Here is a 26,267-nt window from a genome sequence, read left to right on the forward strand (position 1 = left end):
TGGTCTAATGAAATTAAATTGGATTTACCTGTTTTAATGATGTGGCTGTGTTGTGTTTTAAAGGACAGCAGGGGGCATCATATATTCTCCTGGAAAGATTGTGGTCCGTTTTGGAGTAGGTAAATTGGTTTGTTACCCTAGTGCACCACAATGCATGTTAATACAGGTCCGTTCAGGCATTTCACTGGATGCTAAAGACGCAGTTACTGTATTTGTGTTGCACGTGTAAAAGTAGCCTATATTTTACCTGGTGGTTTATATCATACTAATAGTGCGAAGATACAGTTTCTCCGCACAGAGAACTGGTAACTCATAGGCTGTCTGTCTAAATGCATTCCTTCTGCTCACAAAGATTACAGTTCTGACTGTTGAAATACAGTACAACAAAGTGCATAGCTAATGTTGGCTCATACATTCTGTCATGGGTAGCGGCAGGATGGAACCGCAGCTGTAGCCTCTAATCAACCCCAGACAACCAGCTCAGAGGAGCGGAAAATGGACGTCAGAAATTTGGAAAAATATATGTCTGTCTAGGCTGTTTAGGAGTCGTGCAGTTTCTCATGATGACAGATAGAAACCTCCTCATGAGTCGCAAGGAACCGTAATGGAGACTATGAAACAATAACGAGTCAATAACGGCCTATGGGAAGTTAATTTTTGACATTTTTAAACAGGCCTAACAGCTTTCAGTCTTGAATGCTAATATATGGCAGCTGGCTTTAGGCAACTCATGTACTAACTCATGTTTCTTTATTTTCAGAACTCCAAGCATTTTGTAGCCCAGCATTAAATGGGTCTAATGGAATTGCATTTTAAATCGTTTGACAACACTGATTAAAGACTAATAATTTGACAAGTTAGTTTAGCTTATCGTCTATATAACTGACCCCCTAATACGTGACAGTTATGAGTAGACCAATTTTTTTTTACACCAGGTATTGCCTCTGTAGTAAAGTGAGATAAAGGGGCGGTGTTTGGAACTGGGCCCCCTGCGACTATGACGGCTCTGTACATGCGTGTTGAGCTGGCTGCCTGATAGAGCGTCTCAAAACTCCCGGAAAATTAAATCGTACGGACGGTTTTACCAGAGCCTAAAAAGACGATTTTCGTTTTGGTAAGTTTTGACCAGTCTAGTTCTATATTTTATATAGTTGCTGTCTACAACAGATGGTACAAAATAGAACGGTAGTTAAACAACAAAGACACATTAGGCTGCTGTACATTGTACGCACGATTTAGGCTAAGAACGAGTATAAGAAAGTCATTGAATGAGAGGTTTAACTAGAGCTATCCATAGGAATGCTGGAAGACACATTTAGCCGACTAAAAAAAATGTGACCAAGGAGATATAAACACTAGTAGGTATGTTAATATAGAACATGGAGACATGAGACATTACATGATTAACAGCCAGACAGTAGAAAGTCGAGTTTCAAGAAATGAATGGACTTATACTCTACATCAGTGGTTCTCAAAGTGGGGTCCCTTAGTGAACCATAGCCAAGGGGTCCGCGAAAACATTTGCCATAAACTATAACATTGGAAAATTGTGCTGTATCATTAAAAAGTGAAAAATATACAGATGGGGACCAGTTGCACCAATAAAACAAGCATATTGTGTCCAGTTAAGAGCACAAAGGGTATGCTGAATGGGTGTTACGATTGTGGGGGGGGTCCTTGGAAAATGTTCACATTTAGTCTTTTTTCATTTAGTCATATTTTAGCAGACGCTCTTATCCAAAGTCTCTTATGTTCACCCCTGTAAGGATTCCCAGCTCTACATCACCTGTTCCTTATCGACTCCTTCCCTGCCTGTTTCCTAAGCCAGTAAATATCCATAGGCTGTCACATCCGACCCCCCGTTTGAACACCCGCATAGGATGTCTTTATTTAGAAGAAGGAAACCAGGACGGGGGAGTCTGAGTTAGTGCTGAATTGAGCCAATCGCAAAATTACCAAGGAGGGTTTCTAACCCAGAGCAATTTGTCATTTTAATTAATTGGTTGGTTAAATACATATTTAAACAACCTGCTGTATCAACTATCACATCACATTATTTGCATGACATGTTTAAATAGGATAGCCATATTGCATATGTGTACATGAAACCATGTATCAGTTCATCTGAGTTCAAAGCTCAACATTTAAAGATCTGTTTTATTATTAGGGATCTTTACTGGAATTTCTTTGCTATATAATTTATTGTATTCAGCAACCCACCTCAATAAGCCATTCAGCAGCCTGTGATGTCATGTGTTGACTTCGCTGCAGCACTCATGGGATCTAATGGAAATAGTTTCCACATGTTTTCAGTCAAATCTGTATACATAACATCATGTTCAATTCAGTTCCGATCAAATGAACTCATGATTAAGTCATTGGCTATTTATCCTGCTGTGACCAAGCAGTCGATGTTGGCTGAGAAAGAACTCCACCATTATTTTTAGAGAAAGGAATTTGCCTTTCTGGAAAAGAAGAAAAGTGCATTTGTTCAAGTTTTTTTTGTTCCAACATTGGAAACACATGATTCTGTTACTTTTTGACCACAGCCGCATTCCTTAAACATTCCTTATTTGGCGAAGGTTGAGCCTGAGTACAATCACTGGAGAACAGCCAGACACATCGGCTAGTCAGGGCAGATAGACGGGTGATCAGGCTGAACGGATCAGAACCTGACCATCAGGATCCTTCAGAAGAGTCAGTCAGTCCTCCATCACGGCTGTGTTCCTGTTCCCTGTCTGTGGAGGACCTTTGAAGGGCTTGTTTTGACTCCTCACAGGGAACATCAGCCTCAGTTAGTGGACATTCAGCAGGTACACAACCTCTGCTGTGACCAGTGACAACACCACCATCATGAGCTCCTCTCCTGGCGCTGTGATGATGCCAGCTGTCTCGCCTCCAGAATACACCTCAGTCTTCTGGCTCTGCTTGCACATGGAGATGTTCCTCCTCATGTGAGATAAATAAATCAGACACGGCCGTAGGAGTGCTGGGGCTTCTGGGAAGATAAACATGCTGATATTGTGAACACCAGGGCCAGTGGGGCTGATCTTCTGACTGGACGTCCTTCTGGCTCACATCAGCGGATGGGAAATATGTTTACATGTATATTTGTTCTGGATAATCATAGCTAATTGTGTTGACCAGGGCAGTTTTGTTTACTTGTGTTGAGTCAAGTTCCTACAGAAAATTATAACAAGTAAAACAGTCTTACAAAAAGCTAGTTTGCGCAAAAGATACTAACAATATGTTGTTGCTTTTTTTTACAACCATAAACTTACAATAAACTGTCAGACTTTTTGATGTAGTTTAGATACAAGTCACCGTCACCCAGCAACACAACAAATTGATAACAATGTAAACGGTCAATCTTTGAAGCAGCAAGACCACATTGAATTGATGAGAACTCCCTTCAAAGTAAATACAAATACTATTTTTATGTATGTGCTTGGTGCCATGGTAGTCTTGTGATCCGGCAGAATAACTCCACAGTGGCTTGTTGTGCTGGGGTGAAGGGCAGTGTAGTCATTTGGTAGCTACTAGGAACCAGGGTTTCCTTTTCTGCCTGTATTCCTGCCCCTAACCATGAAAGTGTTACATTTCCCAGGGTAGAATGGAGCTGTGTGACTGTATTGACATTCCTCATAAACTCTCTTGTACAACCCTACAAAGTAGGAGTTGTTCTGAAGTCAGAAGTCTTCTCTGTTAGAACGGTATGGGATATAGCATAATCAAAATGTAAAAAAAAAACAAAAAAACAAGTGTGGTCCTTTAATGACATGATTTACCCTTTTCCTGTTATTGACCCAACTCTTTGGTATCTAGGAGCAGTCAAGAGTCTAACTGAATCTGCTTAAGAGCTGACTGCATTACTCAGTTGTAAAGTTCTCTCCTGTTTGGAAGGACGAGACTGTTTTCTAAAGTACTGTACATCACAAGGCCACTGTGTCGAGCAGGACACACCGGAGAGCCTGTGCGCTAAATCATTTTAAGAGTGCAGGTAAAAGCCTTTCATGGGTACTGTTACTGGTCTCTCTTGCTGGTAGAATTCCCCTTCGTTGGGAAGCTTTGCAGTTGTGTCTGTAGCTGTTTCTGTACCTGTATTGATATGATTCTGCTAGAGAGAAATGTCCGAGTGAAGCCACCAGTCCAACATGTAGGGCCAGTACATTTACATTTATGCACTTAGCACACGCTTTTATCCAAGCTTCCGAGCTTTACAAAAGTGCATAGGTCACTGATCATAACAACGAGATAACCCCAAATATTGCGAGCAGCCAAAACATGAAGCATACATTGTGAGAAACCAAATAAGTGCCAAAGGGAAGAACCATAAGAGCATGCAGTTAAACAAGTTACAATTAAACAACATGAAACTCAAAAAGTGTTTTAATAGTTTGTAGTATGTTTGTAGAGGTATGTTTGGTCTGTGTTTGTAAAGCAGCATGGACACCTTGATTCCCCTGTTGGGAAACATGAGCAGAGTAGCACACCGCCTCAGAAATCACCTGCAGGTCGAGCTGGCACTGCTCTGAATACTCTCAGGTTGGTGCTAGAAGAACAACACCATGCTTTGAAGGGAAGAAAGAGGGGGAGGATGAAAGAGAAGCAGATGGAGGGAGACAGATGGAGTGAGAGTGAGAGGTAGAGGGAGGGAAAGAAGGAAAGGCAGGGAGAGGGAGGAAGTGGGAGAGAGGGGGAGGAAGGAGGGAGAGACAGAAAGAGGTCTGGTTGTCGACCAAGTTTGAAGAGTGTTACTGTCTGGCTTACAGTGTAAAGCTTTTAGTCGATGTCTTTAATCTCTCACCAGAGTATATATTCTATATACATATATTAACTAAGAATGCCTATGGGCCTACTGGTGAGTATGAGATGCAGACTTCTTTCAGCAGCGTGCTTGAGGAGGAAAAACACCTCTCTGATGTATGTCTGGTTGTCTTAACATCTGACTGAAAATGGTATGGCATGATCTGTTTTATGTGGTTCGAAATGAACAAAGAAGATGTCTGTAGAAGGAGATGTCCGTCTCCCCCCTGCTCAGTCTGGGCCCATCTTTGATCACGCTGAAGGCTAACACACTGAAGGCTAACACGGTGAAGGCTAACATGCTGCAGGCTAACATGCTGCAGGCTAACACGCTGAAAGCTAACATGCTGAAGGCTAACACGCTGAACGCTAACACACTGAAAGCTAACACGCTGGAGGCTAACACGCTGAAGGCTAACATGCTGAAGGCTAACAAGGCGAAGGCTAAAAAGCTGCAGGCTAACACGCTGAAGGCTAACAGGGTTACAGGATCTGGAACGTGGCTGTTGACTTGGTCTCATGTCGTCCCAGGCTGGCATGACCTCGGCCGTGACTCAGACAGATCAATGAGGCAGAGCTTCCGTACATATGTAAATCGTGTTGGGTGAGACATTTCACTCCAAAAGAATGTGAAAATGTCCTTGTTGTTGGTAACTACAGCAGGAGGTCTAGATGACGTGTCAGTTTGGAGTGAAAACAGCCCTAGGGGGCTGGAACAGAGGAAAGATCTATCTCATTTAAAGAGAAAATGCAGTGTCTCACTGTAAACAGTGCAAGATTATTATTTGTAATTTTTTTTAATGGACAATTGATGTGAATCATCACGATAAAGTTCCAGTGTCTAAAACTGGACACAACAGCTGCAGAGCAGAGAATGCATTTGCAGAAGTTGTCACGCAGTAAGACATTAAAACCAAGGCCGGAAGGAAGCCCATTGTTGTATCAGTGCTGCAGCCGTTCTACAGATGGATGGCCCAGAATAGAAACATCCACCTCTTGACACCAGCGAGGGAAGTCACACAGATTCCCCCCGGCCAGGCCATGAAGTGAGTCCAAACAGACACGGCTGGTTTGGGCTCATTCATGTTTTGGTTTCCATCCCTGTGCCTTTGACTAAAGCAGAGGCCATCTTGTTAGGGAGGACACAAAGGCAGATGCCTCTGTGACTTATGAGGTTTGTAAAATCTAAGTCTTAAAACATTTCTGAGTTGTAGATTAGTTTGTACTTGCATTGATTAGTTGTTCTAACTTAAACATTGAGTTCTTCATGTGGAATGTGTTAGCCAGACGATCAGGCTGGCGTTTAAGGGACCAGGTGTAACCAAGTTGTGGGTTCAAACATTAACCACAAGACCTGTAAAATATCTGCTCTGTGAGATTCCTTTCATGAGCCGAGGCTCATCTGGCCCGTGTCAGGCCAGCTGCTCACAGGTGGAACCAAGAACCTTCATGAGGAGCGTAGCGCTGCTTCAGGGACCATGTGACGTGTTTCTGAGTCCCCCCCCCAGGGCCCCCCCCTCGTGAACACAGCCTGCCTCTCTGCTGCTCACCATCCTGGCCAGCTTCTGATGTATTAAAAGCCTTTCAAGTCTTTCTTTACCCAGAAGACGGAAAGAAATGGTAAACAAACCCTCGTCCAAGAGAAACATTTATATGTGTGTGCCTTAAGAGTCGCTGGCTGGTGTCGTCGCTGGCCAGGGGAATAATGCAGAACTCCCAAATGATTCTGTTATTCCATGTATGATGGCGACGAGTCTTATGGTCAGAAAAATGTATGCCCATTTTGGCAAAAACATTGGTCATTGGCAAGTCGCCCAGTGTTGCTTGCATTTGTATGTATGATGGAGCCTTTGGTAAGTTCCCGAAATTGTTTTCTTGAACATGCAATTGCAAGACACTTGAGCTACGACCCAGCTAAAACACGTGCTGAGGTGAGAAACACTGTAACTGTTTGCCTTATTTTCAGGAGGACTAGAGTCTCAAAGGCAAGCCTTTGACATAGAAAAAGCTGTGTCATCATAGCTTAGTCTGCAATTAATATTATTTATTGCTAAAACTGCCATAAAATATTTCCTTATAATGAGGGGGGGTAGGAAAAGGATGTGAGAGGAGCAACTAATTCACAAGAGAACAAGAGGAGAACACAGGAGAATGTTAGATTACATATTTATTTTGGTCACAACTTTTCCATTGAAATGTATACTCAGCCCTTTCTCAATTTCTTAAAGAAAAACACATGATAGATGAAATAAGAAAAGCGAATTGGCCTTTTTTTCGTCTGTGTACCTCCTGGGTCACCTCACTCACTTGCTCTCTCGCTCTCTCCCTCATTCGTTCATTGTTCTGCTGCACTCTCTCCCAGCTCTCATCCCCCCAGCCAACATCACCTTCAGGTTGTGATTTCTCTCTCCAGGAGCTGAATCGGCCATGAGTGAGCCTTTTGACTGTGGGAACTGCAAGGAGTCCCTGTACGGACGCAAATACATCCAGCTGGAGGACGTTCCTCACTGCATCCCCTGCTATGATCGCCTGTATGCTAACACCTGCCAGGAGTGCAAGCAACTCATCGGACACAATGCCAGGGTAAGCTGTGTGCGTGTGTGTGTGCGTGGCGGAAGAGATACGTGCGTTCTCCGTCTCCAGAACTGAACCGAATTTCAGTGTGTGAGAGTGTGTGAGTCTTCATTTATTTTAGGTTTGGTGCATACTGTTTCCAGTACTTTGATGAAATACCTGGTAGTCTGGCGTCATGTGCAGTGCCTGGTAGTCTGGTGTCATGTCTGGGGTCAGATGGCTGAGCAGTTAGGGAGTTGGGCTATCAATCAGAAGGTCGCCGGTTAGATTCCAGGCCGTGCAAAATGACGTTGTGTCCTTGGGCAAGGCACTTTACCCTATTTGCCTTGGGGGGAATGTTCCTGTACTTACTGTAAGTCGCTCTGGATAAGAGCGTCTGCTAAATGACTAAATGTAAATGTCCAGTGCCTGGTAGTCTGGCGTCATGTCCAGTCGCGTCCTGCCAACATAGAGACCTGTTGGTTTCTTCTCTCTTCCAAACATGAGGAACACCCATGTGCGCCACGGGCAGCCAGTGACCCGTGACTTATGGACTCTCTCAGAAGGAGAAGCAGTAAATATACACCCAGCTTTCTTTGGCTCTCTTTCCTCCACACAGTACATCACCCCCGCTGTCCTGCTCTCTCCAATGGGGCTGTTTCTGAGAAAAGCCATACATCAGACCTGTCTTCCTTCACCCAGACCATAGTGGAATCATTAATAATAGGGGGTGTTTATCTAACAGTGTTTGCTTGCTCTGCAGCTAAACTCAAACACAAGCAGCATACTCCCCATGAGCAGGGCTTCAGTATTTACTCCTGGATACTGATGACTGTGGAGAGTAAAACTATGTTCAACAGCACATAGTTTGCCTCTAACAGACTGTCAGAGGTCAAGATTGCAACCAGTAAAGATTACAAGGTTTGACGGTGGTCAACAGTCTCTTAAACTCTAATGTTCTCTGTGTGGAACGCCCTGCACTAGCTCTCTTCATGTTGCCTCCCCCTCTTATCCCTCCCTGTTATTTTTCTCCCTCCCTTTCTCTCTCTCCCTCCTTTCTCTGTCTCTCCCTCCCTCTCTATCCCTCCCTTTCTCTCCCTCCTTTCTCTGTCTCTCCCTCTCTTTCTCTCCCTCCCTCTCCCCCCCCCCCTCTCTCCCTCTCTCTCCCCATCCTAATCCTGTTTATCTCCTTCCTCCAGGAGCTGTTCTACGAGGACAGACACTACCATGAACACTGTTTCCGGTGTTTCCGCTGTGAACGCTCGCTAGCAGACGAACCCTTCACCAGCCAGGATGAGGCGCTGGTCTGTAACGACTGCTACTGCAACGAGTTCTCCTCTAAATGCGTGGCCTGCGACAAGACCGTCATGCCAGGTGAACTACACTTCCCATGATGCAGTAGGGTTGTGATCGCACCATCACCTGGTTTCCTTCACCTGGCAGCACGTGCAGGCTGTCACAGTCTCTCAGGGGATGAGCTGTCACACAGGTGTGGGAGACACAAAGAGGCTAACGAGTTCTGCTTTTGCAGGGTGTGACAGCTTAGATGTGACGGTGTGATAGTGTGTTTGCTCCACTGGAAGCTCCACTGGAACCCTTCCAGGCAGTTGAACCCCCAGGGCCTTTGTGGCGGCGTGGCACAGCACCAGTGTGGGGGTGTCGGATGTCTGGGGAGGGTGGGGTGTTATTTCTGTGTTTCTTCAGAACTGGGTGTCCATTTTGTTAGCTTTGTACCGTGTGTTGGAATGCAGTTAAATGCTACACTGCCCCCTCGCCCCACTTAGAAATGCAGTCTGACCTTCCTACCAGTTTCACTGCCAAGGCTTGTAAAACACAGGCCGTGATAAAGAGATCTAATGTTCAGTTTCAGACGCATGAATGACGCTTTCAATTTGCTTCTTTTATTACCCACTTGAAGTGCGCGTTTGAGACATTTAAAAAGTTGTGCACTTATTCAGTTGGAATAACAGTACATTAAATGTTGAAAACCACACAATAATATTTGTATTACGTCTTTTTTATCCCGTTTGTATCTGCCTATTATGTGGTACTCACAGCTTGTCAGGGCTAGTTGGCTTTATATAAACGAAAGCGAAGTGTCTGTAGTCATTGGTGAATCATCTCTGCCATGTTCTCAGTTTGCGTGTTAGAACACTTTAGGTGTGTGTAATAAACCAAAAGGTGTGTGACATTCCCCAAGAACGTAGAAGCTAACCTGGCACACAAATTAGCAACTGTCAAACTGTAGTCTGTTTCTTCCTTGCACTCTCTCCTTCTTTCTCTCCTCTCTCTTTCTCCTCTCTCTTTTCTCCCCCCTTTCTATCCTTTTATTTCCGTTCTTTTTCTCTCTCCTTCAGGCTCCAGGAAGCTGGAGTACAGCGGCTCCACCTGGCACGAGGACTGTTTCCTGTGTCACGGCTGTGAGAAGCCCATCGGCGCCCAGGCCTTCATCCCAGACAAGGACTTCTACTACTGCGTCCCCTGCTACGAGGGCAGGTTTGCCCCGCGATGCACACACTGCAAGAAGGTGAGCTACCAGTCCCTCACAACACAGCCACCAGGGTGAAAAGGTGCCACTATGTATACTGAGGTCTTACCACAGTTTCCCGGGTTCTAATCTGACCTGGCCCTTTGCTACAGGTCTTCCTCTCTCTCTCTCCCTGCCCTTCTTGTCACCCTTCATTTAAAAAAACTTCCCAATGAAGCATGAAAACCCCCCCCCCCCCCCCCCCCAGCATTGTTACTGGTGTCGATGCGTTCATGAGACATGGAGCTGTCACAGGTGTGGGCCCGGTTGTTGATGGTTCTATGTGTGGATCCCTCACACAGACGCTGGCTCAGGGAGGGGTGACCTACAAGGACGAGACGTGGCACAAGGAGTGTTTCCTGTGTACGGGCTGCAAGACCCCTCTGGCGGGACAGCCCTTCACCTCCCAGGGAGACAGCCCCTACTGCGTCAAGTGCTTCAGCAACCTGTACGCACAGAAGTGTGCCGTCTGCAACACCGCCATCACAGGTTCGTTGTGTAACACTCTTTTGTGCCACGGTCTTTGAGAGACTCTGGGCCAAATCCAAAGTTGTCGAACTGAAAACAAACACATGGATGTGGTAGAAATGATTTATTGGTGATGAATCTGAAAACAAAGTCTTGCTTAATCCTGGTATTCTCTACCAGTCCAGGCAGAGAGGCAAAGCACCCTACAGCACAGACAACGCCAGGACAGCCTGTGGCGTTCATTTAGAACACAGAGTACCCAAAGAGTTGGCAGATCTGTGTGTGTTATTAAGTCCTATGAGTACTGTCGTAGTTAAATTTTGATATCCACTGAGCTTAATGTTAGGAATCTTTGTGTCTGTGTGAGATGTGCCCTTGTTTTGAGGAGGCGAGAGGCATCATTCATCCATGTTTCAGCATCTGACACGACAGGTGTTGTGTTTGCCACGTGAGCTGTTGTGTTTGTCACATGAGGTGTTGTGTTTGTCACATGAGATGTTGTGTTTGTCACGTGAGCTGTTGTGTTTGTCACATGAGGTGTTGTGTTTGTCACGTGAGGTGTTGTGTTTGTCACGTGAGATGTTGTGTTTGTCATGTGAGATGTTGTGTTTCCCTCCAGGGTTCGGGGAAGGGAAGTACGTGTCGTTCCAGGAGCGTCAGTGGCACCAGCCCTGCTTCAAGTGTTCTCGCTGCTCTGTGTCGCTGGTGGGCGCCGGTTTCTTCCCAGACCGAGATCTCATTCTCTGTAAAGACTGCAACAGCGACGAATGAGCTTCGCCCTTCACCTCCCGGAGCCACGGCTGACCAATCAGATGCAGTGTTTCATTACCAGACCTAAACAGCCTCTTAACCTTTAACCTTTAACCCCACGTGTACGCTACCGATGACCCTCGAGTACCCTAGAGTATACAATCACAGTGGAATATTTTTGTATTGCATGCATGTCTTTGTTGTTGACTGTGTTTCAAACAAAGCTTATTGAAATGTATGTACAGTCTAAATGCAGAGAACAGCAGATGTCTTATAGCCATTACATGTATCATTTCATCATATATTTAAAATGTTTATCTTGTGTTCTTGCAAAAAAAATCTTGCTTGACTTATAGGAATCAAGCGGTCACATGTTATTAGTAAAGCTCTCTTTTTACAAGCTAATGCCCAGAGATACATGTGGAAAACTCAGAGAGAAGTGTACCCGAGAGAAGTGTACCCGAGAGAAGAGTACCCGAGAGAAGAGTACCCGAGAGAAGAGTACCCGAGAGAAGAGTACCCGAGAGAAGAGTACCCGAGAGAAGAGTACCCGAGAGAAGAGTACCCGAGAGAAGAGTACCCGAGAGAAGAGTACCCGAGAGAAGAGTACCCGAGAGAAGAGTACCCGAGAGAAGTGTACCCGAGAGAAGAGTACCCGAGAGAAGAGTACCCGAGAGAAGAGTACCCGAGAGAAGAGTACCCGAGAGAAGAGTACCCGAGAGAAGAGTACCCGAGAGAAGAGTACCCGAGAGAAGAGTACCCGAGAGAAGTGTACCTGAGAGAAGAGTACCCGAGAGAAGAGTACCCGAGAGAAGTGTACCTGAGAAGATAAAGAAGAAGACCCATGGGAGGACCAGAGGTCTTCAGACAGGTCTTCTTCAGACAGGTCTTCTTCAGACAGGTCTTCTTCAGACAGGTCTTCTTCAGACAGGTCGTCTTCAGACAGGTGTGGTCTGTGTTTATGGTCTCTTCAGAAGGATTTCAAACAGACAAAGCATCAAAGGAGAAGGAAATATAGGTGATGCCAAAGTGTGTCATTACCTAGTAGACGATAGGTAGACGCACAGTTTGTACAATATGATTTTGCAAGTATACAAAAGTATATTTTATTCCAAAACTAAAAATGTCACATTTGTGTTATTTGGTAATGAGAGGTTTTATGTCACTATAACACAATTTGTGTGCCTTCTTTACTGTAACACTATTCTTTTTATTACCAGTAATAAGATAATTGTATGTTATAATTGTTACAATCTGCACTTTTGCATGAAATAAAGATCTTAAATTTGAATATTGTGCCATTAAGGATGAATGTACAATGTTATCAAAAAGTCCACAGTAGTAAAATAACAGTTCCAGGATTTGCTTGATGGGTAACTTACTTCCTGTTGTGTATATATTGCGACCAATAGTAATACTATTTAACCCTCGTGCTGCCTTCGGGTCACATGACCCAAAGGTTCATAACGAACCATCGTTGTGTTTACCCAATTTTACCCAATACAAAAACAAATTAAAATAATTTTCTTTTAACCTTTGCAATGTGGGGGGTCTGAGACAGCCTAGCTGTTAACCCTTGTGTTCTCCTCGGGTCGTTCTGACCCATCAGTCATTGTGACCCACCGTCGTATTGCGACAAATTTACCTCATACAAAAACAAAGTGAAGCATTTTCTTTTAACTGTCGGGCTGTCTCAGACCCCCCACATTGGAATGGTTAAAAGAAAATTATTTTTATTTGTTTTTGTATTGGGTAAAATTGGGTAAACACAACAATGGTTCGTTATGAACCTTTGGGTCATGTGACCCGAAGGCAGCACGAGGGTTAAAAGAAAATGCTTCACTTTGTCTTTGTATGCGGTAAATTTGTCGCAATACGACGGTGGGTCACAATGACTGATGGGTCAGAATGACCCGAAGATAACACAAGGGTTAAAGCAGACATTAACTTATTAACTAACTTTGACCTGTTACCGTTCTAAAGTTTGTGATCACAGTGTCACAGAAGCATGGCTAGGCTGCTGTGGTCATGTGACTTTCCCCTGAAGTCCAGTGAGAAACAACATTGACCAGAACAAACACTTTCATTGTGAACAATGTGAAGCAAAGCAAGATGTCACCAACATCCGCATCTTGAACTGAATAATTGTTGTTCTGTTTGTTGGTGTTGCACAGAGATGGGAACTAACAAAGTACAAATACTTTTTATGGTATCAGTACTTTACTATAAATTTTTCTGTCAACTTTTTACTTTCACTCTTTACACAGATATCTGTACTTTCTACTTCTGTACTTTCTACTTCTTACATTTTGAAGCCAGGCTTCAAAATGGCAGATTTGATGAGGACTCTATTGTACTCTGCTCTGATCTGATTTACTCAGTTTAGGCTTCTCTGTTCTGTCCTCCTCTGCCCTCCCCTTTCACTGTGTGTGGAAAAAAAGGTGTGTGTGAAAGGTTGAAAAAAAGTTTTGGAAAAAAAGTTATGAAAGGTTTGACATTTATTTTTGGAAAAAAAAGTTTTTAAACGCTTGAAAAAATATTGTTCATTTTTTTCTAAAATAGGTTTGCCATTGATAAGCACTTGATGAGGACTACTAGTGGAGTCAGGTGGCTGAGCGGTGAGGGAATCGGGCTATTAATCAGAAGGTTGCCGGTTCAATTACCGGCCATGCAATATGACGTTGTGTCCTTGGGCAAGGCACTTCACCCTACTTGCCTCGGGGGAATGTCCCTGTACTTACTGTAAGTCGCTCTGGATAAGAGCGTCTGCTAAATAAGTGATTCCCAACCCTGGATCAGGGCACCCCTGTCCTCCAACACACCTGATTCAAATGAATGGTCATAAGCAGGCTTCTGCAGAGCTGGATAACGACTCATTCATTTGAATCAGGTGTGTTGGAGCAGGGAAACATATAAAACATACAGGACAGGGGTGCCCTGAGGACCAGGGTTGGGAACCACTTTGCTAAATGACTAAATGTACTAAACTCAACAGTGCTCTATTGACACTGCTTTCATCTACTCTGTTTTAGGCTTCTCTGTTCTCCTCTCCTCCTCGCTCCTCTCCTTTCACTGTGTGTGGGGGGAAAAGTAAAAAATTATTTAAAAAAAATTATATATAACCCTAAACTTTTCTGCTTCATATGTCGCTGCAAGTCTATGAGTTCATTCCAACGATCCATAAACTGAAAATCCCTGCATCAAGACTTATTTGAATCCTCACAAAACCCCCAATCACATGAGATCATGTTTCTATGACCCTGGCTTTCCCATGACTTCTTCTTAAAAACGTTTGACCCTGTTAGTGGGGATGTGGATCTGGCCTTGTTTGGCCAGAGGGGAGGAGGGCTGTGTTTGATACGTAGACCCACAGCAGAGGGGAGGAGGGCTGTGTTTGATACGTAGACCCACAGCAGAGGAGGAGGAGGGCTGTGTTTGATACGTAGACCCACAGCAGAGGGGAGGAGGGCTGTGTTTGATACGTAGACCCACAGCAGAGGAGGAGGAGGGCTGTGTTTGATACGTAGACCCACAGCAGAGGGGAGGAGGGCTGTGTTTGATACGTAGACCCACAGCAGAGGAGGAGGAGGGCTGTGTTTGATACGTAGACCCACAGCAGAGGGGAGGAGGGCTGTGTTTGATACGTAGACCCACAGCAGAGGGGAGGAGGGCTGTGTTTGATACGTAGACCCACAGCAGAGGGGAGGAGGGCTGTGTTTGATACGTAGACCCACAGCAGAGGGGAGGAGGGCTGTGTTTGATACGTAGACCCACAGCAGAGGGGAGGAGGGCTGTGTTTGATACGTAGACCCACAGCAGAGGGGAGGAGGGCTGTGTTTGATACGTAGACCCACAGCAGAGGGAGAGGAGGGCTGTGTTTGATACGTAGACCCACAGCAGAGGGGAGGAGGGCTGTGTTTGATACGTAGACCCACAGCAGAGGAGGAGGAGGGCTGTGTACGTAGACCCACAGCACCCACACAGCACCGCGACGTCCCTGTATATTGGCGCTACTCTGGACCGTGTTCAAGAGCATTTTACCGATGGCAGCTGCTAAACAAATCTAAATAACACATGTGACCACCCACCGGCCAAACACAACGACACACTGTAGCCTGCAGACACACAATGAGTAGTGTCTGTGTACGGACATGCAGACAACAGTACAAGACACTGTGGGAATTATATTACAGCTGCATCCCTGCAGTGTGTTTATGAATTTTATGAAAACTGTGTTTATGAATTTCAGTTTGTTTTATGGAGAAAGAAGATGATATATTGCTGTCTATCATTTCACATGACATTACACAAACCATGGCTCAAACTGGAACTGGAAGAGCCTTCCGAACAACAATTAAAAGGTCATGTTACCAGTTTAAAGTAACATTTTCTACCTATGACTTACACATTGCTCACATGACTCACACGCTGAAACCTAACCTGGTCCAACCACAGCCCCCTGTCTGGGTTCCAGAGCTCCAGACTCAGAGACACAGCCACACCAGGGCTAGACAATATCTCATTTCTACCCCATGTCACGTCCAACAGTCACCCTTCACCAAGGATCCAGCGGGTCTGCTTTGACGGAAGAAGACTGACTCAACCTCCAGAAACAGATCACTGTGAGGTGAGTGGTTGAGAGGGCAGGCTGGGAGGAAGAAGACTGACTCAACCTCCAGAAACAGATCACTGCGAGGTGAGTGGTTGAGAGGGCAGGCTGGGAGGAAGAAGACTGACTCAACCTCCAGAAACAGATCACTGTGAGGTGAGTGGTTGAGAGGGCAGGCTGGGAGGAAGAAGGAAGATCTAACACTGGGATGCTTGAGGACATTCCTCTTGAAATGTGGCTCTGAAATAGTGTGGCGCTGAGGCACCATGAAACCAAGGAACACATTCCTGGCAGAGATGTTTCCCAGATAGCCTCTCTATTGTGGCTGTCAACATGTCTCTTCTGCTGGGTGTCTCCAGTCAAGTATGATGGTGCCTGGCAAGTCTTTAAGCACTAACTGACACAAAACAGGGCAAAATATGGCTTTTTAAAATCTTTTTTGGCTACAAAGGCTGTTTTTCACAAGTTTTCTGTGAGGCAGAACTAAGATCTTACTGTAGTTAAGGGATCATCCTACTGCCAAGAGAATGGCAAGACTCAACACAAGACTCATGATTAAGGATAACCATGCAGCTGGATGAGAACACTGGTTCAGCTGCCTCTTCATGAGCTTTAGAACAGCAGCCATTACAGATCTAACGGCCTCTAGCTCCACCAGGTGGGCAAATCTGATTCATCATGTTGCTACTGAACGGTTGACAATGTCCTTAACAATTACTCTCAATTACTATGAAAAACATGTAATGTCATATATAGCCTTTTACTACAGTATATCGTATCATATGTCAAATCAGGACTGCCTCCAGAGTGTGTTCCCTGAGCTTTTATCTATGGGGTTCAATCCAAATGTAAATATTGTTAAAACAAGCGAAGTCTGAGAACTTTCAGAGAAGAATGCAGCAATGATGTCATGGATCGGTGTGTAAACAGTTCCTACTTATTATATCTGGACTGGGCTAAGCTGTGAGGTAAAGCAGAAACCAACCATGATGTCACGTTTGACTCTGGGTGAGGGAGACTGGGGGAGGAGTCAGTGAGCAAGGTGAGCTGTGTGTCGTATTCAGGAGCTGTTGTACTATACCTGGGATCACTACCGTGGAACTGCAGTGAGCCTGTCGTACTCACTCTGCAGAAACATGGATAACTAGAAACAGGAGGTTCTCTGCATGTTTTATTAAAATGGATGCAAAACAAATTTTGAAATAAAAAAAGGTACAAGATGATTTGTGGATAGTCTACAGCTCCAAAACACTTAAAATGTCAAACTTGTATTCCTCCAGACAGATTTTGTGTGTCACATAATAAATACTGAACTATACAATGTGGTGTGAGTTACATATGCAACCTCACCTTGGTCTTTAGCAACATGCAGGACATACACACTTTGTCTGCCGAAAAAGAATGAAGACAAATCTAGTGATCAAACTGCCGTGAGCTGGAAGATGTTCCATGTCCAGAATGCAAGCTGCAGAAATGAAGACAGCTAACAAAGTCATACACGAGATCACACAATCCAGAGTGTCTGTTTCACTGCAGATGCAGAGTCTGGTGTCCAAATCTGGCCTCCTAATCTGGAGAGAAATCCTCTTCATTAAGTAGAATAGTCCTGTAGAGAGATGAGAACATGTCAAATGCCCCTAGAAACACATCCAAATTCATTTAGAAACTCAACGACAAGGAATGAATGAGTTACGCCCATTGTGTTTTAACGGCCATATGGAATCACAACTGGGAAAGCGTGTTGACACTTAATTAAAACTGGAGAAACTTACCGTCCTAGGTTTCTTGTTCACTTTCATGTCGAACCTTAAAACAGACACACAAAAAACAGGAGGATTTCAGCCTTAGTTTCCAGGTCCCTTCAGGGTTAGTAACACTCAACAGTAACCATGGTAATGACAGACATCAGCACTACAGTAGACTCCAGCTAGAGAGACTAACCCATATGGATCATATGAACAGCTAGGGTGGTTAAAGATGTCTATTAGTACTCCACCTTGGGCCTGCCCATCTCATTTTGGCCGGAAGAGCAGCTTTTTTCATAGCTGGAATAGGGGAACTTGACCTTTGGAATGAAACCCAGGATCAAGAAATAAGCTGAACTTAAACCCCTGTCATAAACAAACGGTATCTACTGGTGAGTTTAGAAAGCTCTCTACCCAAATGTATTATTGAGTGCAACACAGAATACAAACGCATGATTCAAGAGTAAGAGTTATTCAGAATGGCATGAAAAAAAAAAACTACCAAAGCCAACTATCAGAGCTAGTGTTGAGCGCTGGGAGAACATGGGGTCACAGGATGTAGCACCACAGGAAGCAGGAAGTAAAATTCAGACTTACTCAAAGTCATAATCAAACATGGCAGAAGGGCTGGGGACAGCATTAGGGGAGGAAGAGAGCAGCAGTAGTTAGTACCGGCCCGACTACAGGGTAATGCAGTCTTTCATCATCACCAGTCTAGAAACAGGCATCAGTAAAATGTTCACAATAACCTATGAAGATATTAAGAAATTGGCATAAATTCCTTCCTGAAGACACTTTTCCTAAGGCCCTACAGACATGCCCACTGACCCTCACTGAGGAAGGGACATTAGCATATCCGATATCAGTCTCTGTAGAACACTACTATCAATACCACGGCAAAAAGAACATTCAAATTAATACTGAGAAATGCATTCAGCTTCACCAGATATGAGAAAAATCCATTGTTAGAATTGAAAATGTATTTTTTGCTAGAACACATATTTCTTTATTATTTTCTTTTAAATTGCTAACCAGATTTTTTCATACTTCATAAGTAAATTTCTAATGTATATTGATTTTGCAACTGTAAATCACAACCAGGCTCCTTGCATGAGGTGAGCAGTTAATTCAAACCTGAACATGCAATCAGCAGTTAACTAAACAGAGGGCCTGTGATAGCTGAACATAAAGAAATGATTGCTACTGTATTATAACATGAGTGCTCTCAACTCCTCTAATGTTACTGTAATAAAACTCAGTTGGCAGCTGGTTAACCTCCCCAACTACCTGCCAGCTCAGTTACCCAGCATGCACTGAGGGAGGCAACACATCAGCATCACACAAGGAACATGTGAAGTACTGGGTCTTAGTCCAGGGGTGTGCGGGGTGTGCTGGTGGTCTAGGGGTGTGCTGGTGGTCTAGGGGTGTGCTGGTGGTCTAGGGGTGTGCTGGTGGTCTAGGGGTGTGCTGGTGGTCTAGGGGTGTGCTGGTGGTCTAGGGGTGTGCTGGTGGTCTAGGGGTGTGCTGGGTGTGCTGGTGGTCCAGGGGTGTGCTGGTGGTCTAGGGGTGTGCTGGTGGTCTAGGGGTGTGCTGGTGGTCTAGGGGTGTGCTGGGTGTGCTGGTGGTCTAGGGGTGTGCTGGTGGTCTAGGGGTGTGCTGGTGGTCTAGGGGTGTGCTGGTGGTCTAGGGGTGTGCTGGTGGTCTAGGGGTGTGCTGGTGGTCTAGGGGTGTGCGGGGTGTGCTGGTGGTCCAGGGGTGGGCTGGTACCTGTGCCTGTTCTTGTTCTTCCTCTTCTTGTGACTGCCGTGGTGGCTCCCCGCCGAGGCGGAGGCCTTCTGGGGCTTCAGGTCCTGCAGCGCCGCGTCCGGATCCTCTGTATCCTCCTGGCTCGGCTCGTTCTCCTGGTTCTGGAGGTCTGGAGACGTGTCGCTCTCTGTACCACTCCCCGGCTCTCCTGAAACACCAGGGGTCACACACACACACACACACACACCAGGGGTCACACACACACACCAGGAGTCACACACAACACCAGCTCATCACACTCAGACCAACACTCCTAGTGGCTGGACTGTGATCATCTGAGGTGAAGTAACAACTCACGCTTCTCATTCATGTGATCCGGTATTCCTCCCAGCGCACATACAGCCTGTTGACAGAGAAAAGGGAAATCTACATACTAGAGCATCAGATGAGTATTCCACATATGTATCAGGTGAGTCTAGAAGACTGAAAGAGACCCTCCTCAAGGAACTTACCGCAACAGAAGTGACAGAAGACTTGCTGAACAAGCGCTCTGCCTCCTTAAACTTTCTGTTTCTTCTATCAGTCTTGCTGTTAGAGTTCCTACGGTAAAATAACGTGGATGTTACACGGGCATGTATAAATAACTGCTTTATATCTGACCAGTGATTTGTTCATGCCGTACTCACTTTTGGTTTGTGAGGTATCTGTCCCAACCTCTGATTATATTCCCGTACATCTGAGTGTCTTCCAAGTAGCTGCCCTCGAAAGCATATATCTGCCTTTCCAAGTTCACCAATGTTTCCTGAAAAGAGTGTTCAAGTTAAAAAACAAAAAATGATCACCCATCTAGCTAGCTTCATGTGGTGCACACGAGAAATGTAATAGGCAAACTATGGGAGAAACGCCGGCGTGTGATACGGGACAGAGGGCAGAAAAGAATGGATGCGGTTGTTTGTAGCCGTAGCAGCTAGCTGGCTAGTTAGGAGTTAGCCAGCTTACTACTGCCATGGCGGGATACAGACTGAGAGGCGTTAGCTACTAGTAGTAAATGTCTCAAATAATGTAACGTTATTCCTCAGATGGCCGATTGTAGTAACGCTGGAAACTATTTGGCTAGATTGATTATTGTATCTTGCTAATAGCTTTGCTACGGGCCGCGAAGAAAACGACGGTAGAAGGCCGTCGTCGAAATTCGATTGCTAGGTACGTTTGTTTTCATTAGAGTACGGCGCAAGACTTAAAATATCACGTAGTGTAGGCCGCCACAGTGTAACACTGCTGTCTAAACGAACTTACCCAGAAAGGTTTCGTTAGCGGCCTGGCTAACTACGGTACCTGGCTGGATATTTTAGCTCTACAAATGTTACGTCCCACTAGATAAACGGATGAAAAGAAATAAAGCGAATTAAAATACATGTTTGGCTTACAGCAAGTTCTTGTTTCCTTTTGACCAGTTCAGACAGCTCCCGACGTGTGTCTGGGATCTGCGGCGGGGTTGCTTTCGCATGCATCGCCATGATGAATGTCTTGACTAAACACAACAGTGGCGCGGCCTAAATGAGACCCGAAACATTGTTTCACCACAGACTGGCGCTAAAGGACAGCGTACCACTACTCTGATTTACAATCCGAATCCTTAGTTCTAGCGTAATAATTTACATTTCCTTCCAGCTCTTTGCATTTACCGAACTCATTGTCATGGCAACATATCATAAGAGGATTTTTAGTAGCCTACATTCATGTGTTGACTATCTTTCTTCATACACTTTTTCAGTGGTAAGAAAAACGTAATTTCAACAATCTCCGTACTTTTCACCGTTAACATTTATGTTTTGCAGTGTATTTTATGTTCGTTGGTTTTGTCTCTTCACCACATAAACAAGCATTGCAATTGTTTCCCTACAATCTGGTTGAAGCAATGGGGAAAATGCATAGGCCTAAAGGCTTGAAAGAAAGTGAGTGAATGTCAGTTTGCCTGCCTTAAATACGTTATATTCTTAAATGTGACGTCTCATAATAGTTATCATACATTGATCCAGGTTACACATCCTCAATACCCACAAAATATCAAACAGTATTCATAAGCAACGAGGAGAAAAAAGGATTCTCTTCACAAACCAAGAGGTTTATTCTAACAGACTGTCAGGTGGGCAACCCAACCAATGATCAATTATGCATGCGATTGCCAAACATCACACAGAACAACCAAGAACTGATTTGCTGTTCTCTGTTTCAGGATGAGAACCCGGGGCCAGGTTCCTACATGTCTCTCAGGCAGGCTGATATTATCAGCCCATCTTACTCCAAGAAAGGCACTGGAGGCCTTGCATCCCAGGTCAGACATGGGCACAGAAATCTCTCTGCACACAGATATCCTCACGTGTTTCTTATCATTATCAGACATGTGAGCTCTCAAATCAGCAAAATTTGCATTTACATTTAGTTTTAATAATGTGAATCCATATTTCGTGACTTCCTGTACATTAAGCATTGTTCAGATGCATTGGTGATTGTGATGTGGATGTTTCACCTGTTGATTCCGTCCTCCAGACTGTCAGGGTCGCCCGCCCCCCTCAGAGGGGGATCCCAGGTCCTAATGCCTACAACCTGCAGTCCTCTCTGATCCAGAGGCACAGCTTCGGCAGGGGGGCTTCCCGAACCTTCAGGCCCCCCGTCGCTATGCAGCTCCAGCAACAACACGAGGCCTCTCCTGGCCCTAACAAATACAAGGTAACTAAGATCTGTATTCTAAGTCATTCAAAGCATTCGTCCTTGTATGAAGTATGAAAATATAAGTAAAAAAAAAAATCCATGTTACTGAATACAATGTTTATGTTTTTATTTTGTTTATCATAGGTGTGTTTTGATGGAATCCAGAGAAACACCACAGTTTCTGCCAAGTCCGTGTTTTTGTCAAAGACCACACGCAGTTCTTTCACCTTACACTCGAAAGGGCCTTCCCCATGTAAGTGTCTTACACCAAACACGGCCTGTATCTATAATACAGTGCATGATGTTGTGTGTAACCTGCTTGACGCAAGTTATCTTGTGTATGTTGTTCAAGGTCACTACAATGTGAACGATGCTGGAAGTCAGAAAAGCTCCAACATCTCCCTCTCCTGCTTCAGATCTACCACCGCCCGGATTCCCTCCTCAGTGACCCACCAGGGGCCTGGACCTGCCACCTACAGCCCCTACCGCCCCCCAGAGCCCCTGAACAGGACCACCCTACCGTGAGCTCACACACATGATAGCACCATCACGGTCCTATCATCATCATTCTGTTAGGTTTCAAATGATCGTGAGTCGTTGCTTGGAAACCAACACTAAACACTGTGTTCAAAGGAGGAGGCATTACCTGAGGATATCAGCTGCTCCCGTGACTCCTCCCGGGAGCCCCCCCTTCCCCGGCCCCGGGCAGTATGACCTGGGGGTATATGACCAGCCGTCCAGACACTGCGTCTCCAGCGCTGTGTTCGTGTCGTCCTCGAGTCGATGGCCCAGGGACACGCAGGACCCAGCGGCCCCAGGACCAGGTCTGACTGCCCTCTCCACTGATACAGATAACACACTATAGGAGCTTTGAGTATCTGTTCAATTAAGGCCCAGATTCGCTTGAGTAAATGTAGTAATTTCAAGCCAATTTTCTATTCAAATACTGACTAAAATATGATTTATTTATTTCCCTGAAGAGGTGCTAGCCATTGAAGCTTTCATATGTAAACAATAATAGACGCATCCACACAAAATCCATGAAGTTAAAACAATGTCCGATTAATCTCAGTGTCCTTTTCCCTTTCAGGTTTCTATGAGCCAGAGAAGATGTCAAAGCAGTCCTTCTTATACAACCACTCCAGGAACTGGATTCCTGCATAAAGCTCTTTGGCAGCACCTGTGTCTATGGGTGTTTGTTTGTGTGAAGTGTTAATCCCACACTACATGGCACTGATTGCAGACCTTTCAGACTAGACTGTGTTTGTGTGACTTGGTATGTGACGACCTAAATATCTATTTCGCAAAACAAATCAACCAGTTTGCTCCTTTGTCTCTATATTCCAAATGGAAAAAAACTGAATTGAGGAATACTAATGTCAAAACATATCTTAGTTATTTTGATAATACATATATTCTTCTAATCCCTATATTGTATAATCTGATCTGAATATATGTCTTAAAATAGGATCCACTGGGCTGCAAAGTCCATGTCAGCTGTTAGTACAGTCAGCGTTACAGCCCTCGCAGGAACAACTGGGGGCACTAAACAAGAACACAGCAACTGCTGAGGGCAGGCAGGGGGAGGCCTGTATGTGGACAATGCAGCGGGCATTTGGCATGGGACAGCCATGGACACATCAGGTCCCCTCCAATCACTTCCCCTCCTCCAGTCGTCCAGTCCTTGTGTACAGATCTGAGTACTGTCAGAAGGAAAGGGAATCAGACTATTGTCGCAGTCTTACATTTGGAGAATGATGTGATGAGGAGAAACAGATTTCAGGAGGAATGTTTTTTTGATTAAAGTGTGGGGACCATCTGCTTGTGAAAAAGCAGTTGGAGGTTTTTCCAAGCTCACATTCTCAGTGTTGTCTGTCTTGATACCCTGACAACTGCAGACATGCTTCACTCCCACACTGCAACAGCTGATACTTAGAGATATCTGGTCATATGGTTACAGTATCAAGAAACACATATCTGAACTCCATTAAGGAAATGCCCAATGTGGTTATTCATCTGTTGTAGTGTCACAATTAACCACATAACCTTAGGAATGCTCTGAGATTCAGGATCTCTGAAAGTCAAAGGGTGCAAGTATAAACATGTTAATTCAAAAGAGCATGTTTGCCTTTTGACATCAGGACAGGACTGGATTTGGTGGATTTGAGGAGAAACTATGTGTGTATGTTTCTCAATGGCAAATGGACTATATGTCTTTGACATATACTTGTGGAAATGTGGCTTTCCGACCATAAACTTGACAATTATGTAGAATCTTACTCAGTTGTCACATTGTCGGCCAACAAGCATGGAGGCTCTGACAATCTTCAACACAACATTCTAATTGACCAAGTAAGAGAATACAGATGACAGACAAAATAATAAACAGCATTGACCTTTCAATGTATCACTTCACTTTGTCTTGAAGTAACTGAGAATGGAAAGAGAAATGTAGGGAGGTGAGAATAGCTTGTATCTATAAAATAGAGCTAACCTGAAAGAGGCAAGGACATCTCATTTGCATGATAACTAATCGTATCAACTCAGGTTATTTCTGTTGCTTGGCTAGATATCCGTAAATTGGAGGTGTAATTTGTGGAGCAGTACTATTATTTCAAAAGGATTGCATAACACGCTCTGTGATGCCAGAAATATTTCCGTAATGGGAGCACAGAGTCTTAACGAGAAGGCCAAAACTCTAAGTTTCATCCTAAATAATCAAGAGTTAAAACCAGTTACTGTTACACTTCTTCTGAATTACTCCAGTTTTATTACATGGCTGAATGCATGTTGTATGTGTCGATTCACAGTCAGGTGGATAGTTTGCCTCCTTAACTAACAAGTCGGCTTCTTGTGAACTTCCAGGTTTAACACAAACACCCCAGTCAGTTCATGCCTTTACCGTCAGCACTGTCGGATGGTCGTCATCAGATCAACAAAGAACCTCTTCATTGATCCGGCTCGTCTCCCTAAGAGCTGACTGGGGAACATAAAGGGGGTGATTTGTGGGTGAGGGAGAAGATGCAGAGGGACCTCAGTCTGGATGTGTTTCTGCCCTGGCTCGAGCACAGAGGATGTGAGCCCTGGGGGGATTCATCATGACTTGACCAGTTCTATTTTGATCCTGTAAATGGCAGCAATACGAACATGATCTGGCCTGGGCCCGAGCAGGCTGCTTGATCATTACATGAGTGTGTGTAGAAGCTTAGCAGAAAAGTGTTGGATTGCTGGACAGTAGTGTTGGTATTTTGTAAATGTTCCGATTTTGATAATACAGGCAGATGTACAGAGTGTGCTGTATTATGTGATCATTTTGCAACAATTGTGTCTGTGTGTGTGTATATGTGTGTGTGTGTGTGTGTGTGTGTGTGTGTACGAGAGGGTGAGGAAGATTGAATGTCCTCTGTGTTTCCCTCTCTCCATTCCTGCTTCCTGGAAGCACCGTATCGACTGACTGAATCAGCAGCAGACTCGACCCCTCAGCTCTTCAGATACACAGCTACCGACATCCAGTCAACAGACCCAGCGGTCATCTGTTAAGCGCTGATGAAAATACAGAGAGAAAAATTGTTAAGCAAAGAATACGGAACTGCTACGCCTTTGTAGACAGACACATTTAACGTTAAGGGTGAAGCATAGGTTTAACCAGAATGTTGTTAGGGTTAACATTAATAAGTGGAACCAGCTCACGTTAAAGGGAGAACACTAACACGCATTTGCCGCGAGACTTATGCATTTCAACCATTTCTCACGCAACACCTTGTATTTCTCACGCATTTCAACCATTTCTCATGCTGAGAAGTAAGGGATAATTTGTCCCGCTATGTACAATTAATAGCCTGACGTTGTCATACTCATAATTCTAGTCAGAATATGAGTCTGATACCGCTCCGTTGGGCTGTGAGTATGGGGCGTGTTTCAACCGAACCCGGAAAAAAATGCCTCTTCACTCAATTGGATAGACCATCAGAGCAACGTAGTATGTTGTTTGTTGAAAACAAAATCAACCCAAGCGCTCTTTGGTGATGTGGTTTGATTACGTTACTGTTGATCATCTGTCCATCATCTATAAAGCCTGCCCTGACAATTTGATTGGTCCGAACAGCTCTTGTTCGGACATAGTTTTTCCCCAACCGAGCGACCCCAGACCTAGCCTGGCTCTGCCCTCCTACGTACTTCCGCTCAATTTGGATTTTGCATCTGTTCTAGGTCTGGGATTTCAGTGCATCAGTCGGTTTTCAGAAACACATTTTTTGTAGGTCCAATCAGCGAACAGAGGGAGTGGCTGAGAACGATTACGTTGATGTCGTGCACTAGTTTGAATTGTAGTTCAGTAATTGCGGCGGAGAAA

The 26,267-nt window shown here is 44.7% G+C and overlaps 3 protein-coding genes and 1 long non-coding RNA gene across 8 annotated transcripts in view; 3 read left to right on the top strand and 1 right to left on the bottom strand.

Annotated features, from left to right (window-relative positions):
- The window catches only part of LOC134040580 (uncharacterized), a 36,553-nt gene extending 23,191 nt beyond the window's left edge, over window positions 1-13,362 (top strand). The window contains exons 2-3 of the long non-coding RNA XR_009932890.1: window positions 12,032-12,534; window positions 13,045-13,362. This is a non-coding gene — a long non-coding RNA (uncharacterized LOC134040580). The remainder of the gene's footprint in view (window positions 1-12,031; window positions 12,535-13,044) is intronic.
- Window positions 976-11,695, top strand: LOC134040579 (four and a half LIM domains protein 3-like). The gene is made up of 6 exons (XM_062486533.1): window positions 976-1,114; window positions 7,220-7,389; window positions 8,559-8,733; window positions 9,717-9,886; window positions 10,189-10,375; window positions 10,974-11,695. Exons 2-6 carry the CDS (start codon window positions 7,234-7,236, stop codon window positions 11,123-11,125), a joined length of 840 nt encoding a protein of 279 aa, XP_062342517.1. The 5' UTR covers window positions 976-1,114; window positions 7,220-7,233; the 3' UTR covers window positions 11,126-11,695.
- Window positions 13,363-16,870: 3,508 nt separating the features above from the next.
- Window positions 16,871-20,827, bottom strand: meaf6 (MYST/Esa1-associated factor 6). Of its 4 annotated transcripts, XM_062445688.1 has the most exons (9): window positions 20,632-20,826; window positions 19,891-20,006; window positions 19,717-19,804; window positions 19,562-19,607; window positions 19,226-19,412; window positions 18,056-18,085; window positions 17,710-17,778; window positions 17,486-17,519; window positions 16,871-17,319 (listed from the first exon to the last, which is right to left on the bottom strand). In XM_062445688.1, exons 1-9 carry the CDS (start codon window positions 20,719-20,721, stop codon window positions 17,305-17,307), a joined length of 675 nt encoding a protein of 224 aa, XP_062301672.1. In that variant the 5' UTR covers window positions 20,722-20,826; the 3' UTR covers window positions 16,871-17,304. The 4 variants fall into 4 exon arrangements, with proteins under 4 accessions (XP_062301672.1, XP_062301673.1, XP_062301674.1 ...); XM_062445689.1 differs by lacking the exon at window positions 18,056-18,085 and having other exon boundaries at window positions 20,632-20,827; XM_062445690.1 differs by lacking the exon at window positions 17,710-17,778.
- On the top strand, window positions 20,385-23,213 carry stpg1 (sperm-tail PG-rich repeat containing 1). Of its 2 annotated transcripts, XM_062445687.1 has the most exons (9): window positions 20,385-20,980; window positions 21,088-21,159; window positions 21,244-21,350; window positions 21,441-21,539; window positions 21,755-21,934; window positions 22,061-22,169; window positions 22,269-22,437; window positions 22,550-22,740; window positions 23,007-23,213. In XM_062445687.1, exons 2-9 carry the CDS (start codon window positions 21,123-21,125, stop codon window positions 23,078-23,080), a joined length of 966 nt encoding a protein of 321 aa, XP_062301671.1. In that variant the 5' UTR covers window positions 20,385-20,980; window positions 21,088-21,122; the 3' UTR covers window positions 23,081-23,213. The 2 variants fall into 2 exon arrangements, with proteins under 2 accessions (XP_062301671.1, XP_062301670.1); XM_062445686.1 differs by having other exon boundaries at window positions 20,386-21,159.
- The last annotated feature ends 3,054 nt before the right edge of the window (window positions 23,214-26,267 follow it).

The sequence above is a fragment of the Osmerus eperlanus genome, chromosome 20 (genome assembly GCF_963692335.1).
Source record: "Osmerus eperlanus chromosome 20, fOsmEpe2.1, whole genome shotgun sequence".
Taxonomy (NCBI): domain Eukaryota; kingdom Metazoa; phylum Chordata; class Actinopteri; order Osmeriformes; family Osmeridae; genus Osmerus; species Osmerus eperlanus.

Coding starts and splice junctions, on each gene's coding strand:
- LOC134040579 (XM_062486533.1), top strand. CDS start 7,234: ATGAGTGAGCCTTTTGACTGTGGGAACTGCAAGGAGTCCCTGTACGGA. Junction 9,887..10,188: donor GATGCACACACTGCAAGAAG/GTGAGCTACCAG, acceptor TCCCTCACACAG/ACGCTGGCTCAGGGAGGGGT. Junction 10,376..10,973: donor CTGCAACACCGCCATCACAG/GTTCGTTGTGTA, acceptor GTTTCCCTCCAG/GGTTCGGGGAAGGGAAGTAC.
- stpg1 (XM_062445686.1), top strand. CDS start 21,051: ATGTTCGTTGGTTTTGTCTCTTCACCACATAAACAAGCATTGCAATTG. Junction 21,935..22,060: donor CTGGCCCTAACAAATACAAG/GTAACTAAGATC, acceptor TGTTTATCATAG/GTGTGTTTTGATGGAATCCA. Junction 22,170..22,268: donor CTCGAAAGGGCCTTCCCCAT/GTAAGTGTCTTA, acceptor ATGTTGTTCAAG/GTCACTACAATGTGAACGAT.
- meaf6 (XM_062445688.1), bottom strand. CDS start 20,721: ATGGCGATGCATGCGAAAGCAACCCCGCCGCAGATCCCAGACACACGT. Junction 19,805..19,890: donor AGATACCTCACAAACCAAAA/GTGAGTACGGCA, acceptor ATTTTACCGTAG/GAACTCTAACAGCAAGACTG. Junction 17,779..18,055: donor ATGTTTGATTATGACTTTGA/GTAAGTCTGAAT, acceptor TTCATTCCAAAG/GTCAAGTTCCCCTATTCCAG.